The sequence below is a fragment of the Triticum aestivum genome, chromosome 1B (assembly GCF_018294505.1).
Source record: "Triticum aestivum cultivar Chinese Spring chromosome 1B, IWGSC CS RefSeq v2.1, whole genome shotgun sequence".
In the NCBI taxonomy this organism is placed as follows: domain Eukaryota; kingdom Viridiplantae; phylum Streptophyta; class Magnoliopsida; order Poales; family Poaceae; genus Triticum; species Triticum aestivum.
Window position 1 is genome coordinate 268,579,927 of NC_057795.1, and position 18,651 is coordinate 268,598,577.

The following is an 18,651-nucleotide window of genomic DNA, read 5'->3' on the forward strand; positions in this document are numbered from 1 at the left end:
AATGTTTTTTTCGACAAAAAAAATCTCTTTTTATGATTAAAAATCATGTATCTTTTTAACAACTCTTCATGTATTTAAGAAATAGCTATAAATTTTCTCAGATTATAGACATTTTTTGTAAATTAAGGGTGTGTGGTATTTTTTCTCCCGTTGCAACGCACGGACCTTTTTGTTACTCTTTCCCTAATAATATAGCGCATATTGTTTCTGGACGGACCTTTTTGTTACTCTCTCCCTAATAATATAGGCGCGCACTGTTTCTGGTTGTCCGTTGCCGTGCATTTTGCAGAAAAGTCCCCGCACTTTCGCAAAATCAACCTGCGGTCCCAACTTAAGTGAGAGCAGGAAAACATTTTATATTTTTCAAAATGTTTCGGCTAATCAACCACAATCCTATTTTAATAGAAAGATTTTCGATTTATTCAGAAAACCCCTGACATTCTGGTTAATAAAGTCATTGTCTGTCTAGAAATAACGTTTTTATATAGATTCAAATATTTTTTAAAAATATTCATATCTTTTAAACCATAACTCCAATTTTAACATGTCTTGTATGAAAATTGATTAGAAAAATATGTAGAATATGAATATATTATTATTATTTTTACCCATGAATCATTTTTAAATGTTGTTTAGGGACATATTTAAATGCTTCAAAGAAATATTCATATCTTTTAAACCCTAACTCCAACTTTTACTTGTTATATATGAAAATTGCTTAGAAAAATGTGTAGAATCTGAATATGATGTTTATTCACATGGTTAATAATTTTTAAAATGTTATTTAGGATGCAACGTTAATCAGTAGTGCATAATCCATCTTTCTTTCGTATCGGTGCCGGTTAAATTGAAAATGAACACCGCAAAAAGACAAATTGGAGACGAAAGAAACCATCTATGACCATGCATGTTCGTGAGTGAGGGTGTGAAGAAGTATAAATGGCAAGACTGATAATATGTCATGTTAAAATAAAAAATGTGGACCTAGTGGTTTTGAGTCATGGTTTACTTGGCTTAAACACTAATTAAAACACCAAAAGACAATTTCTACAGAGGTAATAATGTGTATTTATTGAAAAACAAAACAAAAAATAAAAGACACAAAAACAAAATTGGGTTGATTCCCAACAAGCTCTATTGTTTAACGTCCGTAGCTAGGCATAAAACATAGATCTAGGTATTGTCATCTTTATATTAGGAACGTATGGTATTTTCTCTCCCGTTGCAACGCACGGCCTCTTTGCTAGCAGTTATATAATATATATATATATATATATATATATATATATATATATATATATATATTGGCTCAGCTTCAGCTGGAAGTGGCTCGTGGTTGGTCTGAGAGAGGAGGTCGTTGTCGGCACGCCCGGTCACACGGACCACGAGCCACTTCCAGCTGAAGCTGAGCCACCTCTCCTCCAACTCCAACACCAAGCTCGCGCTGCCTCCCGTCGGTCACTGTTCACCTTTTCCCCGTAACAGGAATAACTAGATCTCTCTAAGTGGGAAGAGAGAGAAGAGCGTCCGCTGTCATTGCTTTACTTTCACTCAAGAAGAAAGAAACATCGCCAGATTGGTAGAAGCAAAGACGCAGGAGGAGGAGGAATTCATAGTAGATGCGTGCGCGTGGATGAGGATTCGGGGGTTGGCGATGAGCGGCGGCAGGGAGGTGGCGATCTCCGCCGTCTTCACGGCGCTCCTCGTCGTCTCCATCCTCTTTCTCCCCTCGGTCCTGCTCACCAGCGGCAGGCTCGGCCCATCGTCCGCCAAGGAGTGGCCGTTCCTCACGGCGGCCAAGGACGGCGGCGGCTACCCGGTGTCGTTCGCGTACCTCATCTCTGCGTCGACGGGGGACGCGGAGCGAGCGACGAGGCTGCTGGCGGCGCTGTACCACCCGGCCAACAGCTACCTGCTGCACCTGGACCGCGATGCCCCCGCCGAGGAGCACCGCCGGCTGGCTGAGCTGGTGTCCGGGCAGCCCGTGTACGGGCGCGTGGGGAACGTGTGGATCGTCGGGAAGCCCAACCTCGTCACCTACCGCGGGCCGACCATGCTGTCCACCACTCTCCACGCCATGGCGGTGCTCCTCCGCGTCGGCCGCCGCTGGGACTGGTTCGTCAACCTCAGCGCCTCCGACTATCCGCTCGTCACCCAGGACGGTCCGTATCCGCACCACGGATTAATCTCCACTGCGACTGCGATTATGCTACTACTCCTATGCTATGGTATGTGTGAATTCATTCTGAGTTTGGATTTTGCTTTGTGTGGGTGATTTGCAGATTTGATGGAGGCGTTCTCGCGGCTGCCGAGGGATCTCAACTTCATACAGCACACCAGCCACCTGGGCTGGAAGATGTAAGAACTTACTAGTAACCAGTTTCTTCTTTAAGTTTAATTAATCTGTTTCGTGGAGATGGATGGATCGGCGGGATGGTTGAGTGTAAGATAAGAAAGTATTGAATCGAATTTGAAACGCGGTAGCTATGCAGAAAGAAGCGGGCGCGGCCGGTGATCCTGGACACGGCACTTTACCAGGCCGACCGGTCGGAGCTCCTCCGCCCGTCGCCTAACATCACCACCAACCGCCGGGGACTTCCCACCGCCTTCAAGCTCTTCACCGGTAACATTCCATTCCATTCCACCACGCCTTTGATCTCAGCACCTAAACATTTCGCAGACCTGCAAGAACGAAATGCTAGAGAAGTACTACTCCTACTAGTATGCGTGTTGTGCTGGCTACCGATAAGCATAACTTTTTTAGTCAATGCTTGATGATAGGTACGGGCCCGTACCATTATTTTGAGGTGTCCATGTGACGGCGATGCCATTGCTTTTTTTTTTTAGGATGGCGATGCCATTGCTGGCATGTAACGCCTGGTTGTTGGCTCCGAGACTTCAATTAGTCTTCTAAGCAAATGCTACCCGCACGAGACGTCACGAGTGCTACTGACCTACTAGTAGAGTACTGGTATGGACGGACAAAATTGGCATAAAAAAAACTTATCGATCTGGTCAACGGATCGAGCAGGAGCTTGTGTGCTGCGTGCGTTTGCAGACAGACAGATCTGAATCGATGATTGTTTCCAATGCTAGTATTGTGTGTGTTCTTGGTAGACAATTCAGGCAGCACAGCGAGCCGCGAATGTGCTGGCGAAGCAAAAAGCTGGAGTACTCCACCTTTTGCTTTGTTCGTCGATTGCTTCCAAGAAACGGCAGGTGGGGGTATGCCGACATCCAATCGTGCGGGCAGTACCACAGGCAATTTTTCTCTAGAAATTGTACTCTCCTCCACGGACGGCGACAGCAGCACGAAAACCAAAAGATTTCTCAAATTCTATACTCCCTTCACTTCACTCCGTCCCGAGGTCTAATTTTAACTATAAATTTAACCAACGAGTTAAAGTGTGCCCGCGCTTTTCGAGGTTTAATTTTGACCATAAATTTAACCAACGAGGCCGATTGTGATGAAAGAAAAAATGATATAATTGAAAACTTCTTTTGAATATGAATTCACCGGTATAACTTTTGTTCACGCTGCAGTCGGTCTCGCTGGTTAAATTTATAGTCAAAGTTGAAACAAAAGCATTATATTTTATATTTTATATTTTGGAAGGGAGGTAATACTAAAAACAACCAGTGATTGATGGACGCACGCATGTGCATGCGCAGGGTCGGCGTGGACGATGCTGTCGCGGCGCTTCGCGAAGTACTGCGTGGTGGGATGGGACAACCTGGCGCGGACGCTGCTGCTCTACCACGCCAACCTCGTCTCCTCGCCGGAGTTCTACTTCCAGACGGTGGCCTGCAACTCCCGCGAGTTCCGGAACGCCACCGTCAACAGCGACCTGCATTTCATCCGGTGGGACACGCCGCCCAAGCAGCACCCGCTCTACCTCGGCCCCAAAGACTACCGCCGGATGGTGCTCAGCAGCGCCGCCTTCGCCCGCAAGTTCAGGGACGGCGACTTCGTGCTCGACAGGATCGACCGGGAGATCCTCAAGCGCCGACCGCCGCCCCGCGACGACGACGACGTTGATCACGATGATCACGCCGCCTCTGGCTCTGCTGCTAGGCACGGCGGGCAGTTCTTCAGCTACGGCGGGTGGTGCTCCGAGGGGGAGGTGGGGCTGTGCTCCAACCCCTGGGAACCCAGCAGGAAGGGGGCCATCAAGCCCGGCGCTGGGTCAAGAAGGCTCAGGGTCATTCTCAACAAGATGTTGTCCGGAAGAAACTTCAGGAAGCAGCAGTGTAGGTGATCCACCTTCTACAACGTCCACGTGGTCTAACTCTGATGATCCGATCAAATGTGTCATGTACATACAGAAAGAGAGAAAAGGGATACCATAGGCAATTTTGGCTGAGATGGTGCAATCTCGCAGAGTAACACAGGACGTGTAACAATAATTCATGGGCTAACACGATTACATATTTGACACGATCAGGGGCGGAGCTCTGTAGGGGCCGAACTGGGCCATGGCCCGCCCAGAAATTTGATGATTTTTTTTATCTGCTATGCATCTTCCGCCCAGCCCGTGCCCACCTGGCGCATCCTCTTCTGAATCTCATGCAGATAGCACACGACATCACGGACTGCACAACATCCCTATCCTCTCCCCGTCTCGACGCATGTAGCCACGACCAGGGAGCACCGGCCACCAGAGCAAGCCACCCGCCATCTCGTGGAGCAGCTGCCGGCTGCCGGGATCTCGCGTTAGTCGTTACCTCATCCTCACGGACCTCGTGGAGCAGCGCAGCTGCTCCCCTGAGTGATCTCGCGTCAGTTGTCAGTCACATTGCCGATCTAGTGTCAGTCAGTTGTGTTGCCGGCCAACTGCGGGCACATGAGCCCCTGGCCTGTGTGTTGCGTCTCTCTACTCCAAGGCTCCAACATCCATACGTGCCGGTGCTGAACTAAATTTTGCTGAGACACATCGGTACAAACACAACACCAAAGGCAACACCAAATTCCCCATTTGATAAGCAATAGCCTGCATGGACTACACATCAGTACATCACACATAGCAGCAAGGCAACACCAAATTGCTCATTTGATAAGCAATAGCCAGAAATATGTGCATATGTGCTTGCTCCATCTTATAACCGTGTATCATATACTAATGCTCATCATTCAAAATTTTAGAAAAATGTGTGTTTTTCTTTAATCTGGCCCGCCCAACTTTTTCTTTCAAGCTCCGCCACTGGACACGATCACCCTTCTACCTGGCACTGGCTGGTTCTTTAGGTTTTTCTATTCTAGGTAGGTTTGCTGTTCCTAGTAGTGGTCGTGCTGGTGGTATTTATTATCTATTGGAAGAATGATATCAACTTGGAAATAAAGAAATTTTCTCAGTATATTGACTCTTTTTTTTGAAAAAAACCACTTTATTCATTTGTGACAAGTAGTACATCGTTTGTGAGGATCATTACAATTTCATTTAAAGGCTCCTCAAACCAATTAGAGGTCAAAGAAAATCGTTTGTGAGGATCATTACAATTCCATTTAAAGGCCCTCAAACCAATTAGAGGTCAAAGAAAATCTAGCTAATCTAGCAAACTCGTGAGCTACTTTATTTGCTTCCCTATTACAGTGCTCAAACCTAGCAATAACGAAATCACATGCATAATGAAAATAATCCTCGAATATTGTTGCCGCCACACCCGCCGACTACCCTCCATCATTCATCAAATCAATCACCTCTATATTGTCCGAGTTTATGATAAGACGATTGCATCCGGCCCTTTGCGCCAGTATTAAGCCAAATTTGAGTACTAAAGCCTCCGCCATTAACACATCCACACAAAAATCAATTTTCTCATTCCCTCCAGCAATAAATCTGCCTTTGTCATCTCCAAGGACCCCTCCCATCGTACCACTAAGAAGATCATGATCAAAAGAAGCATCCACGTTAAGTTTAACAAACCCTCTTGGAGGACAGGACCAACTCTCCTTATTCAGAGACGCTTTGGGGGATGCTGCATTAACAAAATTTATGGTAAGGGCAAGAATCCCCATTGAAATCTGAGATGCATTTTGAGTTTTCTCATTGTGTACCAGCTTCCGTCTTTCCCACCATAGGCACCAAGCTGAAGTAGCAATCATCTCACGCACATTGTGGTTACCCAAAATCCGCAAATCTTGGTTTGATAGGAGTAGTAAGTACTCCAGCACCGTTTCTCCTGCACGGTCAATCTCGCAAGCTTTTTCAACAATATCATCCAGACCCAGCCTTCTCCAGACCTCCTTTGCTTTACCACATTGGAAAAGCATATGTTTGGTATCTTCTAAGCCCTCAGAACAAGTTGGGCATATGGGTGAAACCTTCGTATGTCTATTAGCTAGCGTAACCCTGCACGAGATTGTACCATGTAGATGTAAGTGCATCTAGTGCCACCCCTAGTTGGTTTTGGAGTATTGACGACAAACCTGGTTGAGGGACTAATGTGTTTGTGAGAATTGCAGGATAACACAGGTAGTAGTCCCTCTTTGATTCGGTTTACCTACCGGAGATGATCCCTAAAAATGTGTGAAGACATTGAAGACAATGGTGGTCTGTGAAGATATTCACATTGAAGACTATGACACGAGAAGACATTGAGTGAAGACTATGGAGTGCGAAGACTTAGTTGTTTCGTTGTTTCCTTTTCTTCTTTGTTGAGTCATAGGAACCACTGCACTGTTCAGTGGGGTCCAAGTGAACAAAGTCAGAGTGACTGAAGTGATGCTCAACCAAATCCTATGTCTTCGAGCGAAGACAATGAGAGCAAATCTTATCCTCTGTCGGATAAGTCAGCTTTACTTGTAGCCCAAGTCAAGCTGTCGCGTGTGTTTGAAATCTGACCGTTGCGACACGTGTCAGTTCCTTAGTGACCCAGGGTCATTTCAGACAAATCCGGTCGGGTTGCCCAGTGGCTATAAATAGCCCACCCCCTACACCATAAATTGGTGGCTGCTCAGAGTTAGTACACGGCTTTTGTCGTTTGAGAGCAACCCACCGCCGAAGCTTTTGAGAGAGAATCCTTGCGAGGACAAAGCCCAAACCACCCGGAGCCCAAAGAGTGGTTGGCATCACTGAAGTCTTTCTGTTCGCGTGATCTGAAGACTTGTTACACTTGAGGACTGTGAATCCTCCAGTCGGTTAGGCGTTGCGTTCTGAGCATCCAAGAGCCATTGTGGATTGCCGGTGAACAAAGTCTGTGAAGGTTTGGAAGTCTACCTTGAAGACTTACCAGAGTGATTGGGCGGGGACTAAGTGTCCTTAGCTCAAGGGGAATAAGGTGAAGACATGGTCTTCTAAGTTGAATCTCAGCCTTGCTAACCAGACGTACAGTTGACACAGCAACTGGAACTGGTCGAACAAATCCCTGTCCTTCTGAAGCCACCGGTTCTATCTCTTACTTCTCTTTACTTACAGTTTGTCTTCGTGAAGTCATTGCCTGCTTGCATTATCTTTTTGACTTCACTGTGTGACTATCTGTTCTGATTGGCTTCATACTATCTTCCATCCTGATCTTTACTACCTAGCTGCTATTAGTCTTCGTGCTTTCACTCAATTGAATACTTGACTATGGCTTGTCTAGTGTAGTCTACCGTCCGCTGCATTTGAATAGTATTGTTTATATTGTTTGTCTTTGAAACTCCCGTGTTTTGAAGACTTTCATAAAAATCGCCTATTCACCCCCCCTCTAATCGATAACTAGCCCTTTCAATTGGTATCAGAGCAAGGTACTCCCTTGTTCTGTGTGATTCGGTTTAACCACCTGGAGTTTAGCTATGTCGACTGCAGGGATAATCAAAGTCTCCGCTGCGTGCCCCATCTTCGATGGTACTGAATATCCCTACTGGAAGGATAGGATGCGCATGCATCTCGAAGCCATTGATGTCGATCTATGGTATGTCGTCAAGAACGGCGTTCCCAAGACTGGTGAAGGTGTCACCCCTGCTGATGTCAAGAAGTTCATTCAACTGGACTCTACAGCCAAGAACATTATCTGTGGTCACCTTACCAAAGGACAGTATGGCCGTGTGAGTGCTCTGGAAACGTTGAAGCTAGTTTGGGACTGGCTCTCAAAGGTCAATGAAGGCGTCTTAACTCAGCGAGATCAACGTATCAGTACTCTCCCCAACCTCTTCAACCGCTTCAAGAGACACGACAACGAGAATGTCTAGCTCACATTTGATCACCTCACTGATATCAGAGATGAGCTCCAAGCAGTGGGCGCCACTGAGATCACGAAGCATGAGATAGTGAAGACACTACTGAGATCTCTTGACAGCTCATTTGAGACCTTAGCCCTGATGATACAAGAACGCCCTGACTTTAAGACTCTCGATCCGTCTGACATACTTGAGAGGCTCAACACACATGAGTACCAGCTATCTGAGATACGAGTTATCTATGGCCCTAACTATGGCCGAACTCGAGCTTTGAAGGCAAAGGCAGCTGCTTCCTCATCTGAAGAAGAATCTGACTGCAGTTCTGGTGATCATGAAGACATTGGAAAGGAGCTTGCTATGCTTGTGAAGAAGTTCCAGAAATTCACCAAGAAGAAAGGCTTCAGAAAGTCTTCGAGATCCAGCTCAAGGAATTATGAAGCTTCTGCCTATGATCACAAGAAGAGAACATGTCACAAGTGCAAGAAACCTGGTCACTACATCTCAGAGTGTCCACAGTGGGACAATGAGAAGAAGAAGAAGAAGAGCAAAGAATATGATTCTGATGACAAGAATAAGAAGAAATCCTCAAAGTCTTCTTCCAAGTCTTCTTCCAAGTCTTCGTCACACAAGAAGAGCTCATCTGGCAAAGCCCGTGCTTTTGTTGGCAAGGAAATGGATTCAGAGGAGGAGTCAGCTTCTAAGGAGGCGGAGGTGGAATCTGAGGAGGTGTCAGACTCTGGTGTTGCGAGTCTGGCTCTGGCTACAACCTACGTCACCAAGTCCATCTTCAACACCGAAGACAATGGCTCCATCACCAACGCTGATGATAACGACAAGGACGACTCGCCTCCCACCTACTGCTTCATGGCACGCGGTGCGAAGGTAAAATCACGCGATGCTTACTTTCGAACATCAAGTGAAGATGACTCTGATGGTGAATCCAAACCTAGTTACAAAACACTTGCTAAAATTGCAACTGAACAACAGAAAGCTATGGAACATACTCAAAAACTGTTAGACAAAAGCGATGACCTGTTGGACGCGGAAATGACCAAGTCTCAGTCCTTAATTGAAGACATAAAAATCTTCATATTAAGTACCAGGAACTTGAAGGTCGACATGAATCACTCACTACTTCTCATGAAAAGCTTTCCTATGATTATCTTCAAAGGAAGCAGGAACTTGAGAAATTGAGATCGGATCATGAAGATCTTCAAAAGGAAAATGAGTCGCTTCGTGCCCAACAAATCAGTCCCGCCCAGGAAGGATTTGAACCACCATGCCTAAAATGCATTGAGCGTAATAACGCTGCTTCTGTTGCTGAATGTTCTACTGCTACTACTATTGCCATATCTTCAACTGCTGATGTGGTAACTAACCCCTCTGCTGAGGATACCACTACTATTGCTGATGAGAATGCCAGGTTGAAGACACTGCTTGATACAGGGATGTACAAAAGTCTCAAAGGGCATTAGACATTATGTGATGTCTTCAAAAAGCAGATTCTGAACTGAAACCCTAGGAAAGAGGATGTTGGGTTCGAGAGGAAAATGAATGTTGATGGGTCGTACTGGAAGCCTGAGCAGTACCCCAAAACCACATGGGTTGCTGCAAAGGAACCTCCAGTTGATCCATCCACCTTATCTGGTTTCACTTGTTCTAACCCCATTATCATTGATGAATCCTTTGATGCAAACTATAAACTGTTTAAGAATCAGAATGGTGAAGTGTTTGCCAGGTATATTAGTACTAACTGCAGGAATGGGCCACCTATGAAGAAGATATGGGTTCCCAAAAGTTGTCTTGAGAATCTTCCAGTGAATGCCATCGTGACACCACTTGTGAAGAAGACAAATCGCACACCAAAGGCTTCATATGGTCCAAGAGCTTCATACAGACCTAGGACTCATCTGAGTCACCCTAACGTCAATGTTTTGTAGGGAAATCATACTCAGACCCATGAATATGAGCGTGTTTCCTCAAACCGCTATGTTCATAGAACAAAGAATTTTCTGCTTATTCCTATGAGTATTATTCACCTCCTGCAAGGCTATTTACTAGGGCTCCAAAACCAAAATTCTCAGATGCTGCACTTAGACTCATTACTTCTAAGCCACCCCTGAAAATGTGGGTGGTTAAGAAAACTTAACTCTCTTTTGCAGGGTAAGGTCTCCAGCCGGAAAACAAAGGCGTCCAAAACTAATGCTGGGGACCTTAAAGATCTTGTGTGGCGCAAGATAAAATGCCCAAATGGTCTTACTATGTACTTCGTTCCAGGATTCCTTGATACTCACCCCATCTATCCTAACTAAGATCTAAATTTTCATGTTCCACTTGTTTGTCAAATGTTTATGCTTCACAACTCACTTGGTGAAGCCTATCCCCCAAACTGCACTGTAGGCTACGACACCTCGTACTTCAGAATGGATTATGGACAGTGGATGCACTAACCACATGACGGGCGATCGAAGTCTTCTGATGGATTTAACGCTACGTCCATCAGACAAAAGTCACATCACATTTGCTGACACTGGTAAACGCAAGGTATTGGGTCTTGGCAGAGTTGCAATATCAAGGGATCAACACATGGATAAAGTGATGCTTGTTGAATCCCTTGGTTTCAACTTAATGTCTGTCTCAATGCTTTGTGACTTAAACATGATTGTGCTATTTGTAAAATATCGATGCCTTGTACTAATGGAATCTATCAAAACTCTAGTCTTTGAAGGGTATCGGAAAGATGATCTATATATGGTAGATTTCTTAGCAGGACCACATATGGCCGTATGTCTTCTAGCAAAGGCTTCAGAATGCTGGCTCTGGCATCAAAGGCTAGGACATGCTGGCATGAAGAACTTGCACACTCTCGCAAAGAAGAAGCATGTTGTGGGCATCGAAGGCGTCAAGTTCAAGAAGGACCATCTGTGTGGCGCCTGCGAAGCTGGAAAGATGACTAGGGCCAAGCATCCCTCTAAAACAATCATGACTACATCTCAACCCTTCGAGCTACTTCACATGGATCTATTCGGCCCTACTCACTACTCTACTCTCACTGCTACTGCTTGCCTCTATGGCTTCGTAATTGTTGATGATTACTCTAGATATACTTGGGTGCATATAATCCTCTACAAGACTGAAGTGCAAGATGTCTTCAGATGCTTCGCCAATCGTGCCATGACGAACTATGGCGCCAAGATCAAGCACATCAGAAGCGACAACGGCACTGAGTTCAAGAACACTGGCCTCGACCTCTATCTGGATACACTTGGTATCACACATGAGTTCTCTGCTCCTTATACACCTCAGCAGAATGGCATCGCCGAGCGCAAGAACAGAACTCTCATTTAGATGGCCTGAACGATGCTTGGCGAGTACAAGACTCCGCGAAAGTTCTAGCCTGAAGCTATTGACACTGCTTGCCACATCATCAACCGCGTTTATCTTCACAAGCTTCTGAAGTAAACATCCTATGAGCTCCTAACTGGAAGAAGCCAAATGTAAGCTACTTCAGAGTATTTGATGCTAGGTGGCTGGATCAAGGATCCACATCACACTTCAAAATTTGCACCGAAAGCACATGAAGGTTTTATGCTTGGTTATGGAAAGGATTCGCACTCCTACAGAGTCTTCAACCTCTTTCACTATGAAGTGGTTGAAACTGTAGATGTGCGGTTCGCTGAGACTAACGACTCGCAAAGAGAGCACCTGCCAAATGTGCTAGATGAAGCACCTCCAAGTGAATCTATCAAGCAGATGGGAATTGGAGATATCATACCCTCTGAGAACCAATCTGAAGAGGAACTTGTTATTTCTGCACCTAATCAACCTGAAGACAATGCTTAGCCTGAAGACAATCCCCCAAATGGTGACATTGATCAGCAAGAGAAAAATCTTTGTCCTGCTCATCCTCGTGTTGCAAATGAAGTTTAGAGTGAGAAGATAATTGACAGCTTGAATGCACCTAGTCCACTCACTCGTTCAAAAGCAACTCAAAGAGCAACACAGCTAACCAACTTCTGTGGGCATTTTGCATTTGTCTCAATCTCTGAACCCAAGAAAGTTGATGAAGCCTTCATGGAACCTGAACGGATTCAAGCTATGCAAGACGAGCTTCGACAGTTCGAGCTAAATAATGTGTGGGAATTGGTCAAGCGTCCTGATCCTCAGGAGCACAATATCATTGGCACCAAATGGATATATCACAACAAGCAAGATGAGCATGGTCAAGTGGTCAAAAACAAGGCCCATCTCGTTGCGCAAGGTTACACTCAACTGGAAGGAATTGACTTCGATGAAACATTTGCTCCGGTGGCAAGACTTGAAGCCATTCGCATACTGCTAGCCTATGCAAATCATCACAATATTCTTCTGTATCAAATGGATGTAAAGAGTACTTTTCTCAATGGAAAGATAGAAGAAGAAGTATATGTCGCACAACCTCCCGGCTTTGAAGATCCAAAACATCCTGATATGGTATACAAGCTCAACAAGGCACTGTATGGCCTCAAACAAGCCCCTCGTGCTTGGTATGACATGCTCAAAGACTTCCTGAAGAGCAAAGGCTTCAAACATGGTTCACTAGATCCTACACTCTTCACGAAGACATATGATGACGAACTATTTGTGTGCCAAATCTATGTGGATCACATTATCTTCGGCTGCACCAACAAGATATACAGTGATGAATTTGGTCACATGATGCAAGAGCAATATCAAATGTCCATGATGGGCGAGCTGAAGTTCTTTCTGGGTCTCCAAATCCGTCAACAACGCAATGACATCTTCATATCTCAAGAAAAATACCTCAAAGATTGCCTGAAGAAGTTTGGAATGCAAGACTGCAAAGGATACACGACGCCAATGCCAACCAAAAGTCATCTGGGTCCCGACGACAATGGTAAAGAGTTCGATCAAAAGGTATACCGCTCCATGATTGGTTCCTTGCTTTACTTATGTGCATATAGGCCAGATATAATGCTTAGTGTTTGCATGTGTGCCCGGTTCCAAGCGGCACCAAAGGAATTGCATCACTTAGCTGTGAAGCGAATTCTTCGGTATTTGGCTTACACCCCAACACTAGGATTATGGTATCCAAAGGGCTCAGAGTTTGATCTAGTTAGATTCTCAGATGCTGATTATGCTGGTGACAAGGTTGATCGCAAGTCCACATCAGGCACATGTCACTTTCTGGGACGATCCCTTGTCTGTTGGTCTTCAAAGAAGTAGAACTGTGTATCTCTCTCCACTGCTGAATCTGAATACATTGCCGCTGGATCTTGTTGTGCTCAGCTTCTCTGGATGAAGCAAACTCTCAAGGACTATGGTATCCATCTGAAGAATGTGCCTCTCTACTGCGATAATGAGAGTGCCATCAAGATTGCGAACAACCCAGTTCAGCACTCGAAGACAAAGCACATTGAAATTCGTCATCACTTTCTCAGGGATCATGTTCTGAAGGAAGATATTGATATCATTCACGTCAAGACAGAAGAGCAGTTGGCTGATATCTTCACAAAGCCCTTGGATGAGAAAAGGTTTTGCAAGTTGCGGTGTGAGCTAAATATCTTGGAATCCTCAAATGTCCTGTGATTAGGCACACATCCTAACACTTATACATTTTGATGGCTTAGATGTGCAACACACGAAGTAATGTATATCTTCAATCAATGAAGACATACACTCTAAGTGTGAATACATTAATGCGGAATTTGACTTCGGAGCGCCACGATAATTGTGCGCCGTGTCTGGGTCTAATACTTCCTATACGGTGGGTAACGCCACCACCAAACTTTTGTTTGAAGCATTTCTCTTGGCGTTATGTTTGCATATTCATATTGGATTCATATTCATCCTTGGTTATATTCAAGTTTATTTTCAATTGGTTGAATTGGCCTAGTATTAGCTATATATATTTATCTGTGTTCTGTCCTCTACAGCATTCACTTATAGCTATGGCTTCGTGTTGAATCTTTTGAACTAACTAAATGTGATCGGACCCTAACCTATCTATGCTTCTACCTCCACTCTATCTGTCCAAGTCATATGCATTCTATTGAAAACTGTCGATTGTCTTCGCTGAGACCTTGTCAGCTGAAGTCAATTTGACAAACATTTATATCTGTTTTTAATGCTATATCTTATTTGCCTGAAACCCGAAGAATTCGGAACGACCACTCCGACAATCCATGTGTGCGTGGGAACATGGAACAACTCCCAAGGTGTTGCATGCTTGCCACATGTCCGTCAGATGTGAACCGCCAGGGGCACCTGCGTAATTGCGACGTGTCGTCTCTTTCCTTATAAATACCCGTCACGTCTCGGTCAAAAATTCTTCTTCCTCCTTGCCACCTCTCGTAAACCCTAGCGCCTCCGCTAGCTCTCGATGACGCCGATGACGAAGCGCTTAGCTGTCCCGACTTCTTTGAGGCCGTCCTCACGCTGCCTGCGGACCTCGTCCTCTCCGCCGTTGCCGTAGGTGTCTTTCGTCGCCAAGTTAGGGCACGGGAGATCGAACTACTCGGCCTCCACCTTCGCTCCGTCTAGCAGTTCTTCATGTGGTAATTAAATTTTACTTTTTACCGTCTTTTCGATCTGATAGATTCATCCGTCTTTACCAAAAGTGGTTTCCAGATCTCGAAACTTGAATCTATCTCATTCTGCATCTCATATTCTTCCTAGTGTATTCACTTATGCTTCTTTACAAGTTAGATTCCTCACTTGTACTTATTCTTGGATTTGTACAACTCTGGAACCAACTCTCATCAAATAAGTGAATGTCTTCGCATTATGAGGTCAATGTCTTCAAACTGATTTATCTTCAAAATCTTCTGAGGATGCATATGACCTCTTCCCCTTCCTTCGCACCTCTAATGCTGTCACAGGTACATGTCCGTGGGAGAATCCCTTGGTTCTCATAGTCTGCATTCGTTTGCAGAATTCTTGCAGAGTCACATCAATTCACCTGAAGCCAGTTCTTGTCTGACCAGCCGTTTGAAGCCATTGCAAGTACTGAAGCCTTTCAGATTAAGCTTCATGGCCACTGAGAAGTCAGCGAGAAAGGGTGGCAGACAACGCCGTGGTAGCACTTCCAAGGATTTGCCTCCAGATTTGCACGAGCTGTACAAAACAGACCCTGAGGAAACCTATACCGGCCGCCAGAACCGAATCAAGTGGATTCGAAGATATTGGGCTGAGGAATGGTTCAAGTACCGCTTCTTCACTGAAGAATATGCAGAGAAGAATGCCATCAAGGGACCCTAGGGAGATATCTTGTACAAAAATCTTCAACCCCAGTCCCTTCCTGAAGCCATCCAACGAGAATTCTATCCATGCATGATTCGCGGACCGCAGCCAGAGAACGCTGATCCTTCTTCTCTGCTGTGGTGCCGTGAAGACCCTTTGTTCAAGCGCAACTACCAGTTCGCCAAAGAGTCAACTGTGAAGAACAAGAAGGCTCTAGGGCTTGACTTCAACCCTGGTCCTTCTTCACCTCGGGACGACGGCACCCGTGAAGCCAATGAGAACAGGATCGAGCCCTTCTACAATCTTGCATGCCTCATCACCCACATTGCTGTCCAAGGTGCCAAAGTGGATCATTCTGATGATGGTGCTGACACTGATGAAGCTCCAGCTCCTACTCCAAAGCCGTAGAAGCAAAAGAAGGCTAAAGCTTCAAAATCATCTGCTGCTCCAAAAGCTTCTCGAGTGAAGCCATTGGCAACTGCCCCTCCTGCTCCTAGTAACACCTCTGGAGATCTCTCTCGCATCTCCAAGAAGCGTGAGAAGCCACAGAAGAAACCTGTTTAGAGACCCAGTCAAGCACTGACACCAGCTGTCGTTCTGAGGAATGAATCTGAAGCCATTGATCTGTCTTCAGATGAAGAATTTGGCAATGATTCTCTCGAGTAGCTGATCAAGAGCAAGAAAGAGGCGGAGATCTTCAATGATCTGCCCCTCTTCGATGTGAATATCTTGCACAATTTCATTGATGAGTGGTTCGACAATCAAGATCTCAGTTTTGATGATCTTCAACTCCCCATTGGCATTAGTGTCTCCTTTCAAGGCGCAATTGCTCCTGAGCTGGCTCTAGCCCAGCGCATTGTTGAATTGAAGCACAAAATTGACTTTGATAAAGAGCAGTTCAAGAAGCATGTGGCAAGCTGAGTGTGGCTGATGTCCAGAAATTCAAGGTGATGCTCAATGACCTCAAGGAGGCGTTTCGCAAGAAACGTGAGGAAGCCAAAGGCTCAAGAGAGCACATGAAAACTCTAGCTGCCAAGTGTGTTCAGGCTTACAACAAAGCTGAAAAGCGCAAGGCTCTTGGGCGTCCTGGCATTGACCCCAAGATGGCTGCCAAGCAGAAGAAGAAGCACACTGGGGCCCAGACTGAAGCTCCACGGCGGGAAGAACCTCACATTGTCTTCCCAGCCATCATGACAGGCTCGAAGCCTAAGGTCTCCATAGTGGCTTCAGATCAGCAGAAAACCAAGGCGGCTGAAGCCGAAGCCAGAAAGCGAAAAATCAAGCGCACTACTAATGATGCACCACCCCCCAAGAAGAGAAAAACCAAGAAGAGAGATCGGGCTGCTCCCACAGAGCCCCTTGTAGTTGAACACATTGCTTTTGCTCACCCTGACCCTGAGAATCAAGAGCGTCGGTTGATAGTCCATGAGTCTGCTTCCACAGAGGCTCCTGAGGCTCAAGAAGTTCCAGTCGTTGACCCCATCGCGACTGAAGACATTGGTCCTCAAGACAATGTAGAAGATGATGAAGTCCTTCCTCAGATTGAGCGCCCAACGGTATCATCGCCTGTTCTCACGAACAGTGAGCTCATCAGTATTGGTCGTCCTTTGACGCCAATCTCTCAAGATGCCTCGTGGGCTGATCGCCCCCAACCAGCAACTCCAAGTCAAGATTCACCACGTACACCCCGTCCTCCACCAGCGCAAGCCACCAGTCCGTTGGTGAATGATGATAATTACATAGAGACCACAACCTTGCCAAAGGTGTCGCCCATGTTTCAACGGCTTCACAAAGGTCTCAAGCCCTCTGTCTCCATGACCACCATCACAGAAGAAGAATCAAACCAGTCTAGCTCAGTGGCACGTCAAGTGTTCCCTGAAGATAATCCTTCTGTGACGGTTCCCTCGTCTGAAGCAAATGTTGCTGAAGACAATCTGGCTGCATCAGCCGAAGAAAGACAAGAAGAAGAGCATGTTGCTACTCCCCCTACCACCCAAGAAGTTGTTCTAGAGGAGAACGTATCTGTGCCCGACCCTCTAGCTCCTCAAGTGGAGGTTGAGAATCCTGAGGCGGCCACCAACAACACCTCTGAAGCCAATGACGTTGTCATGGCTGAAGACAATGTGGCGCCTGCAGTGAACACTGTGCTTGAAGCCACTGATGCTCCTGCAACGAATGTGCAGCCTGACGCCTCTGCTGCTGCCACTGCTCCAGTTCCGCCTCCACGACCCCACACCATTGAGCATGCATTCTACCAAGGCGAGCTTGTTCCTGTCAGATGGCCAATTCTGGTTCCTCCGCCTGCTCCTGGACCTCAGTTTGACTATCATGTGGAGCACAGGCCTCAGGTTCAGAAGCCAAAACCAAGGCTGCCAAGGTTCCCAGGCACTGCATCAGCACCAGGCTCATTCAATGTCAACGGCTTCATTGCACACAACACCTTCTTTAATACTATCAAGAACCCATATTCCAAGCCAAGAATATCATCAGATCGGTTCTGGAGCTATCAGCAGCGCAGCTACTACTCCTGTATTCTATACAATCAGGAGCGCATATTTCCTCATATGCGTCTGGACACCGAAGCTATTGTTGGTCTGCCCTGCCTAGAAGAAGCCCTTGACTGCTTTCGCGATGCTGGCCTTCTACAGTTTGTCACCGACAAGGAAACATTGGAATGAAGAGCTTCTACTGCAATTCTATGCAACCCTCCACATTCGCGGCTACAACAGGGATACAACGACATGGGTCCTTGAGTGGATGACAAGTGAAAGTGCTAGTTATCGACTAGAGGGGGGTGAATAGGCGATTTTTATCAAAGTCTTCAAAACATGGAAGTTTCAAAGACAAACAATAGAAATGACCTAATTGATATGCAGCGGAAGATAAACTACACCAAGCAAGCCATAGTCAAGTATGCAATAGTGTTAACGTACGAAGACTAATAGCAGCTAGGTGTTGGGTAACGTAGTAATTTCAAAATTTTCCTATGCACATGCAAGATCATGGTGATGGCATAGCAACGAGAGGGGGAGTGTATCTTCATACCCTTGAAGATCGCTAAGCGGAAGCGTTTATCAACGCGGTTGATGTAGTCATACGTCTTCACGATCCGACCGATCCAAGTACCGAACGCACGGCACCTCCGAGTTCTGCACACGTTCAGCTCGATGACGTCCTCGCCTTCTCGATCCAGCAAGACGGGCGAAGTAGTAGATGAGTTCCGGCAGCACGATGGCGTGGTGACGGTGTTG

At 46.0% G+C, this 18,651-nt stretch overlaps 1 protein-coding gene across 2 annotated transcripts; it reads left to right on the plus strand.

The window, feature by feature from the left end:
* Positions 1–1,381: 1,381 nt before the first annotated feature.
* Positions 1,382–4,438, plus strand: LOC123119015 (beta-glucuronosyltransferase GlcAT14A). Of its 2 annotated transcripts, none has more exons than XM_044538651.1 (4): positions 1,382–2,162; positions 2,283–2,358; positions 2,493–2,623; positions 3,641–4,438. In XM_044538651.1, exons 1-4 carry the CDS (start codon positions 1,634–1,636, stop codon positions 4,348–4,350), a joined length of 1,446 nt encoding a protein of 481 aa, XP_044394586.1. In that variant the 5' UTR covers positions 1,382–1,633; the 3' UTR covers positions 4,351–4,438. The 2 variants fall into 2 exon arrangements, with proteins under 2 accessions (XP_044394586.1, XP_044394593.1); XM_044538658.1 differs by having other exon boundaries at positions 1,387–2,162; positions 3,673–4,438.
* Positions 4,439–18,651: the final 14,213 nt, after the last annotated feature.